General features: G+C 40.2%; 1 protein-coding gene across 1 annotated transcript; it reads right to left on the bottom strand.

Moving 5' to 3' along the window:
• Window positions 1–2,213: 2,213 nt before the first annotated feature.
• On the bottom strand, window positions 2,214–7,776 carry tnnt1 (troponin T type 1 (skeletal, slow)). The gene is made up of 11 exons (XM_079176794.1): window positions 7,728–7,776; window positions 7,431–7,448; window positions 5,536–5,554; window positions 5,363–5,423; window positions 4,987–5,103; window positions 4,406–4,483; window positions 4,022–4,135; window positions 3,811–3,920; window positions 3,634–3,724; window positions 2,925–2,965; window positions 2,214–2,815 (listed from the first exon to the last, which is right to left on the bottom strand). The coding sequence occupies exons 4-11, from the start codon at window positions 5,417–5,419 to the stop codon at window positions 2,770–2,772; spliced, it is 654 nt and encodes a 217-aa protein (XP_079032920.1). The 5' UTR covers window positions 5,420–5,423; window positions 5,536–5,554; window positions 7,431–7,448; window positions 7,728–7,776; the 3' UTR covers window positions 2,214–2,769.
• Between the last annotated feature and the right edge of the window lie 1,597 nt (window positions 7,777–9,373).

Genomic DNA, 9,373 nt, shown 5'->3' with positions numbered 1-9,373 from the left:
TGCATGGAGGTGGAAGGTTTATGACCACCATCCACATGACCAGATGACTTTACTGGAGGTAATGAATGCGGAGTGTGGAGACATTTCTCCTGAAGACTGCCAGGGTTGGGTTAGACATTCCTAAAGATACTTTCCAAGATACATTGCCAGAGAAGACATCAGATGTGATGTTGATGAGAACATGTGGCCTAATCCAAGAGAGAGGGAGGACTAGAACCATCACAGAACTTCACAACGAGTGATTAGACTACACGTGTTGTTGACTTTTTCTTTTTTTTGCCCTGGAATTTCAGGATTTTTTTTTTCTTTTGTCATCTATTTACAGTATTTTCACAAATGAAGTACTATATTAAAAATATATATATATTTCTGATTCATTCTTGTTACATACGTATGCTTTAGTACATTCCATAAATTAAAAATCTGTTATTCTATATTGAAATACTGTGTGTGAAAATTCATTCTAACTAAATAAAAGTTCATAATTTATGTAATGCTCCCTGTTGCTGGTGTTTTTTAGGTCAGTGTGTTCTGAGTGACATGCATGTTTTCTGAATGAGAATTTGTTGCCAGTGATCGGTGGAACGAGCTTATTTTGAGACATGTATGAAGTGTTTTGTTGGTCTGAGTGAGTTTTGGAGGTTAGATTAACCGTTTGGCCAAAATGAATCTTGGTAATGCAGACTGTATGAAGAGTTTTGAACACGTGGTTTCAGTATTGAACACTGCTTGTTAGCAATTGAAAAAAACTGTAATATCGACTGTTAATGACAACACTGCAAGCATTACTTCAAATGTGTTATGTGCCAATACATCTTTTTGAAATGATGGACTTCTGGCTTCCCCCTACCTAGATGCTAGTTACTTGTAGAAATACAAACCTTTATCAAATTTACAAACTACATAAAGCTGCAAAGTTGGGTATTAACTGCATAGTCACCTGAAGGATCATTACATTAAAGTATTAAGATGAATTATTGGTATTGCACAACAGAGAGAGACACACGTCATGTCTCCAGCCCCACGCTTCATGCTCTCAGCTATCTCTTCATATCTCTGGCACTGAGGACACTCAGCTGGTTTCATGAGGGGCGATGAACTCTGATGAACCTGAAATCTAAAGCTAAATCTGTCAGACTCTACATACCTCAACTTTCCCCACTCACCATTGGTGTTACGCAACCGTTTGTATCCTTGGGGGGCTTTTTTGGGGCCTAAGCAGAATGTAACAGCTCCTCTACTCCCCACCACGTGCGTCTCTAGTGTCTCTTTAACGCCACAGCTCTATTGTCTGGATGTCATTTTATTTATCTACATATTGTATCACTTCCCGTAGCTTTGTTTTTTACCTGTTCCACATTGTACTGCCACATTATTCAGAAAAGAAGATAAAAATTGATCAGATTCAAAACATGTATTAGGTCCACCGATAAACGGCACATTAGTAAGGCCATTGAACATATAAACAATCAAGGGCCTACAGTTTAATGCTTGCTTCAATGTCATAGAAACAAGAACATTTCTGTTTGTCAAAACGGTTGAGTCAGAATAATTGAATCTACTGTAACACCAGCTTTGAGGTTTATTGTCTAGTTTTCAGTGTGATAGTTTTTACAGACAGAAAGACGCCTGAAGCACAGTCTCTCTGGACGGCAGCGTATTAGAGCCGTTGCAGGTTCAAAAAAAACATTATAAATAAATTACATATCCAGGGTAAGGGGGTAATATCACCAGAAATACCTCAGAATTTCCGAGAGTAAAGATGTGGATTTACAAGAAAGAAACTTGAATATTCTCTGTGATTACTGATCATAAATTTGCAAGAGAAATTTAGAATTTCTCAGAGATTTTTAGACAGATATTACGTGAACCACATCATTTTACTTCGCACGGTTGGATCAACCTCATCACACCACAGCGGTAACGTGAGCCTCCGAGGGCAAAATATATCAGTATTTATTTATGTTCTTAAAGAACACAGAAAAAAAAGAAAAGAAAGAAAACGCGTTTATGTATCTCTTGGGAACTTTGCCTCATTCAGAGGCAAAAGAACACTACTTGAGATGCAACAAAATTCAACACTTTAATATCCTATATCGTCGTCTGTCATCTTTTTTTTTTTTTACCTACACCGTTGTACTCTGAACACCAGAAATGCAATAAAAACAGCACCTTGTGGATTATCCAATAGCAAAGCATCGTGTAGAGGCACATAACAGCAGAGATTGTTTATTAAGAGTTGAGGGTTTGGAATGAGTTCAATCACGTTTTACAGACGGGAACCATTTGGCAACACTCCTCCGAAAAAAAAGAGACTTTTTGCAACTTGATGCAAGAGTAAATCCTAAATGAAGAAACTGATCGCAGACTTTCTACAGGTTTTGGAAAATATTTTAAACCCTTTTTCTTCAAGAACAACATAGCTTTTGTTGTCAAATTGGGCCATTACAGACACAAATTCAAAGCAGATGTCAACTGACTGCAGTTTGAGTTCTCAGATGCCATCCCATAATATACCTAAACCAGAGTACAGCAGCTAAAAAAGAAAAAAACAGACCGATTTTGGGGTTGTGATCCACACAACAACTCCAAACTGAGTGCATGTCGCTTTATTAATCAAGAAACATCAAATATCTTTCTCACACACACACCTACAGAGCGGCTCCGGCACCAGAAGACCACGGAGGGGAAACGTGTGATTCCTTCATTCCTACGCTGCCTGTGAAAACATGTTTTCTCTTTTTCTTCTTTGCCCCCCCCCCCCCCCGTTTACTTCCAGCGGCCGCCCACCTTCCCTTTGCCGTGGATCTTCTTACTGTGAGAGGGAGAGAGGAGGAAGGAGGAGGAAAGTAAGAAAGGATGCGACAAGGACCGTAGGAACAGATAGACGGTATATCGTATTTTGTATAAAAGGAAGTACTCACAATTTCTGAGCATGTTGGATTCTGTTCAGCAGCACGATGATCTGCAAGCAGCAAACAAAAGGAATTCAGAGGTCACGTGGAGAGATTCAAATCATTGAGATTATTTTCACGATCAATTCATCACTTTTTGAATATTTATGTAATTTCTTTAGTCGATACGAGTTCGAGTTTTCAAACTCTTTACACCTGTAAGAGTCAGAATGTAATTTAAAGGGTAACTTTGGTATTTTTCAACCCTATTTTCTCATGATTTGTGTCTAAGCGACCATATAAGGGGGATTTTTGCAAAATCAATTTTGAGCGGGAACGCTGCAGAGACAAATACAACTTTTAACTTGATCCTGTCTGTTTGTTATCGTGTCATGTGACTTGTTGCCTGAAGGCAACGGAGGAAACGTGACTGATTTAGCGGATTTCGACAATGAGGATGCTACGCCAGATTCCCCGAGACTTCTCCTTGAGCGATACTCGGTTAGACACGATAACAAACAGACCGGATAAAGAAAAACCTTTTATTTCATTGTAGGGTTCTTTCTATAACGCTGTCAGACACTTATAATAACAGTCTCAGCCTGTCAGCGGCAAAAAGAAGCACTTTTAGTGGACTTACAATGACGGTGAAGAGTCACCCCGACAGATTACATTGTGTCTGCAGCCAAATCACTTCATACACACCTCAGAATCACTGGCTACAGCTAAACAGTGGTACCTCGTATTTCTGGTGCTTCATGTACTCAATGTAGTCAAACTTCTCAGACTCCAGCTGGTAGATGCAGTTCCACATCTCCTGGGCCTCTTGCCTTGGGATCGCAAAGACTACATTTAGAAAAGGATCTGGCCTCTTATTTTGTCAACATCTACGACAAAACATTGAGGGGAGACTCACTTGAGCGCGTCCTCCCTCAAGTTGTCGATGCTCAGCGGCTGCCGTCTCTCAGTCAGAGTCTTCCTCTTGATCTCTCTGCCCGTCAGACGCTTGCCCTTCCTCGTCTCTGCCTGGGACAGATAACACACACACGGCCCACAGTCGTACATCATCATCATCATCATCATCATCATCATCGTTATCATGAGCTCTACTGAGAGGAACAGCAGACCTTGGCCAGGAAGCCTCCAAAGTTCGCTCCAATGCCAGACAGCACTTTCTTCTTCTTGAATTCATCTTCAGCCTTCTTCTTGGCTTCATCCTCCTCTCTTCTGTGACGTTCCTCCTGAAAGACGAAGAAGGACGGTCGGGATGAGGGAGCAAGAAAAAATAACGTGTAAATTCTATCGTTGTTCAGCTGAAAAAGAGATTTACTGCAGTTTTGTATTGAGCAACTGTTTATAGAAGTAAACATTGGTTTCACATAGTTTGAGGAAATAGAGAAAGAACTTGAACCCGTTTACAGCTTAGATAGAGTGTATCACTGTGTGGTGAGTAAGTGTGTGTGTGTGTGTGTGTGTGTGTGTGTGTGTGTGTGTGTGTGTGTGTTTGTTACCGCAATCCTGTTCTGTCGGTCCTTCTCCTTCTCCGCTCGAACCCTCTGGATCTCAGCTCTCTCTGAGCGACGACGCTCCTGATGGAGGGCAAAGTGAAGAAGCCGTCAAATGTTTAGTGCAACTTATTAAACATAGAGCAACATTTTGACTTTTTTTTTTATTCTGAGGTCTCTGACAAATACATTTAGTTATTAATTAAGATCCATGTGGAAGAGGTATTCAGATCTATTACTTAAGTCAAGGTACAAACACAACAACGTAGAAATACCACAAGTCATAATCCTGCATTTAAAATCCTAACCAAGTAAAAAAGTACATAAGTATTTTCAGCTAAATGTTCTTATTTAAAATACAGCATAAGTACACGTTTTGCAGAGGCTGAGAAAATAATTCTGAGGGATCGTGAGATGATTGTTGGGGTAGTAAGAAGAGAAGTTTCCTAAATAACAAAATTGTTTGAACTTTTTTAGCTTTTTCTCTAATCTTTTACTGTAACATATTGGATGTTTTTGGACTTCAAAAAGTTACTGCAAGGAAATTCAACCAAACGAGGTGAAGAAGGGCCCTTAAGTAAACTTACAATCCGGTCCTTGAGGCCGATGAGCTCTTCCTCGTCCTTCTTCCTCTGATCAAAGTGGACGTCGATCAGAGTATGCAGCTCCTGTAAGTCCTTCTCCATGCGCTTTCTGTGGATGTCCTGGTGGGAAAAAGGGAGCGTTTAAATCCATATGAGCATCTCTAGAAAACTCAGTATGGCTCAACCGATACTGACTATTTTACCACTGAAATATCTTTAGGACTCTGTATGAATGTAGGCCTCCATCATGTCAAACTCATAAAATCACTACTGAAGGAGACAATCCACGTCTTTGATCGTGTAAGGACTCTGACAGCTGATTGTTGGACCAGATCAAGAATTGTTTGGAGAAAATGAAACTGATCTTTTCACGACTTACATCAAAATCCACCCGGTCCCCCTCAGGAATCTTTGGAGGGGCAAGTTGAGGCACCATGGGCCTGAGGAAAAAAGGGAGGCACAGAATGACAGTTTTGAGAGAGTATTTGAAAAGATGAATATAAGATTGAGGGAAATTGCAACCGAACATAATGCAGAATGATGTGAACATACTTGGGTTTGGGGCGCTCCTCTGATGATGATGATGATGATGATGATGATGATGATGAAAGAGAGAAAGACGAGCAAAAATAATAATTACAAGGCTGAATAAAAATGTTTCCACAAAACATGTGGAAGGACAATTTGAAAATTGTTACTAAATAAATGAATGTGACTGAATGCACAGCAAGCATGCGAGAGAAAGGCAATCAAGCTGTGTCTTTAATTAGTTATAAGAAAAGAAAAGAGCAAGGACATCATTTATAAACGGAAAACAAGGCAAAGATACTAAACTGTACATAACTAGACATCTGCAAGGGCGGTTAACATTTCCATTGTAACAGCGAGCCCCACCAATCAGACCTCGATGTTACACTTTAGCATTGGGTGAAGTTTTGGGTGAAGAAGTCGATGTCATACAGATTTGTGGCTTCTAAAGGAGCAATTTCCATCTTCCCAGTCTACCATGGATGGTAAGGACAGTACGGCTAATAATCACAATGCTTGATTCAGAATATGACCGGGATTTTCACTTCCGGAAACTCACCGTTGAACTCTATATGTACCAACCACTGTGGCTGTAGGGAAATGTAGTTTTGTGGAACATTCTGTGACCATTCACCATCGCATCATAGGCATATGGATAATTGTGTGCATGCAGATTGGAGTTGACTATTCGTAGATATGTTTTGCTCTAACGTGTGCTCGAAAACATGACGGCCTTGCTCACTGCAGTTTAAGTCCTCAGAGCACTTCTTGCATAACTAAAACTCACATCAGCTATGTGCATGGGTTTGATTGCGAATGTCTGAACACATTCAATGTTCAAAAAAAGAAGTTGCACACCAGTATAATCATTTCTATTGTTTTGGACGGGCCACTTTACATTTGGCGTGTTAACGGTTAGCTACGACAGCTGTAACTTTCTGATATCTTCAAGACCTGAATGGCAAAGTCGTTCCGGTGAAAATGTCAAACTTAAAGCCACAGCGCCGGGAAATAGTCAACAATCTCATAAATGTGCACATCCAGCAGACACAGAGCGACATTAGCATTTGTTTGGAGATGTGTTTCTGTTCACGTCATCGACGTAAGTTCAGTATTAACTTTCCGTTTAGCCTTGTTTTGGTCTCCACCAATCCTAAGAAAAACAGGTTTCTTTTGTTCTCAATACGAACAATGTTCACCAGCTAGTCTTAGTGTGTTGTCTAGCTAGTATAGTTAGTCTAGCTAGTCTTAGTATGTTGCTAACTTTGTCCTGTTTGGTGCTGGGCAGGTATATGCTGCTGCTTGCTGATTAGAGCAGAGATTGTCAAACCTTTAACAATTAGCTCAAATAAACTAAAACACCTCATGTTGCTGAGGGGTACCGCAGGTAGTTGATATTTCTTTGTGGGTCCGTCACTACAAGCAATCCTTTTCACATTACACATGGTCATTTGACCGCTTGTTAACATAAAAAAAAAAGTTAGGTGCATCTTTAAATCTTTCCTCATACTAAACTAAGGCAGACAATATCATAGAAATATCCACATTTGATTTTGTTTCCATTGTTTATACTTTTAAAAAACTAGCTGCAAAAGCAGGAAAGGTTTACAACACCATCAGACATGATCAACATGTCAAAGTCCAGGTATGACATGTGATTTTATCCCTACATGTGGAAAAGTGCTGTATATGAGCAATGACGACTTAAATCACCATTTACGTTTGGTATTAAAACACAATGCGAAAGTGAAATATCAATCGATCAACGGTGGGATTCAAAGTCAGGTGCAAATAAATGTCTCCTTCTCTTTAACAACTAAAGACACATCTAGACACAGCCTCCGCCTGCATTGGGTTTTAGGGCTCGTCATACATGGTGTCTAAATGTGTGAGTGATGGCGGGTGTGCTGTCGCCGTACCGTGGTACTCCTGCTGCTCTGAAAGCCCGAACCAGCACAGTGTCAGCCAATGGGAGAGCAGGATAGAGGGGAAGTTGATAGGTCAGAGTTAGCACAGCGTCACCCAAAAAACTCACAGCAATGAAGATGAAGAAGAGAGGGATCGATTGCTTGGCTCTTTGAGAGCTTCGTCAGACAACATGGAAAGACATGTATCTATTGTCACAACCATTATTGTCTGTCTTACTGTTTGCATGTGTTTGACAGCCAGCTGTACTGTTCACCAGCTTTGCATTCTGGGAGTCTTCCTGACCTTACCTCCTTCATCCTCCTCTGCCAGCTCAGGCTCTTCCTCCTGCTCCTCTTCAGCCTCTGGGAGAAAGGAGACCCGGAGAAATAAATACAGTTTCATGTCTCGTAAAAAAAAAGCTTCATTAATGTTGTTCATTGTGTTTGAGAGAGGCACAAAATGTGTTGCAAATATGGATGCTGAACTTACCCTGCTCCCTGGAGAGATGAGGAGAGGGAACAGAGAAACATATCTATCAGTTAATTATGGGATGAATACATGCTGAAACAAACAACTGAGGGATGGTGCTCTACTCACTCGTACTCCTCTTCTACATCTGACATGGCTGCAAGTAGGAGAAACAAATGGCAATCAGATCAAGAAGATCAATGAATCAGCAGAATAGAACCATCTCAGGAACAAGAGGCCCATCAGGAGGAGAGAACTGATGCAATGAATGATTCAGATGATTCCATATGGTGAATTAAACACCATATGGCTTTGGCTTCTGGGAAATTATTAGTTGCATTATTGCATTATATATGCATTAAGAATAATCAAATAACAATAACAAACAGTTAGTTGAAAAAAAAAAATGAACCAAAGTTTATTTTTTAATTTTAAAAATGACTTTGGCTCTAGAGTTGGCAATGGCTGCCAGTCTGTGTGTTGGTTGGTCTGTTCACTGGTTTGGTCCAGACTGAAATATCTCAACAATCTTTGGATGGATTGCCAGGAAAACATTCATGGTCCTCTGGCCTTTCACTCAGTGTCACCATGAGCTTGACATTTGAGTTTTTATTGGATCATTTTTTTGATTAATTGCTATGAAATTTGGCAAAGATCGTGGTGCCCAGAGGATGAATTCTAAGGACTTCGGTTAACCTCTGACTTTGCTTCCTGCACCACCAGCAGGTTTCACTTATTCAGTAAATTACAACAGTAGCCAGATTTCCATCCAAATGTATCTCAAATGGACTGCCCTCCCCCAACGTATGACCCCTTAGGTCGTTGGTACAAGCAGTTTATTACGAATTATATCTATGTTTATTGTTAGGCGGCGGCCACTCGTGGCCATAGAAATGATGACAGGAGCAAAATCTATGTCAATTAAGTTGACGTAGACTAAAGAGCGCAAAGTATCCTCATACAACAAAATAAACGTCCGTCTACACTGGAAACTCAGTTAGGTTTTGGCAAAAAAAAGTTCTTGGTTACGTTTAGGAATAGATCATCGTTTAGGTTCAAATACTAACGGAAGTGCCGTTCCTGAAGTAAGCAAGATACGTAACAAAAACATCACCATTGACATATTTGTTTCACATGGGGGACGTTTTTATTTGTACCATAATTTGGTCTATGACCAAATACCTGCATCATGTGGTTAGTAACATTATAAATGAATATAAATAAAGATACTGGATACCTGGATCAAGAACATTTAATAGCATATCAGGTGTTTTTTAAAATACTGACGTAAATGCAGGCTTGGCCGTGCATACGTTTGTGAGTGAGTCATCATAAATCACGGTTGGCCACAAGTCCCTACTCTCCTCAGATTAATCACTTTGGAGACAGAAAAAACACACAGATAAGCAGAGGGACACACAATGCACGCCGACAATGGTTTTGGCTATAAATTGTCCTTCTGAGCTGCCATTGTCCTGGCGTGAAA

This window comes from Pholis gunnellus, assembly GCF_910591455.1.
Source record: "Pholis gunnellus genome assembly, chromosome: 17".
NCBI lineage: Eukaryota > Metazoa > Chordata > Actinopteri > Perciformes > Pholidae > Pholis > Pholis gunnellus.
This window is presented reverse-complemented; position numbering and strand designations above follow the sequence as displayed.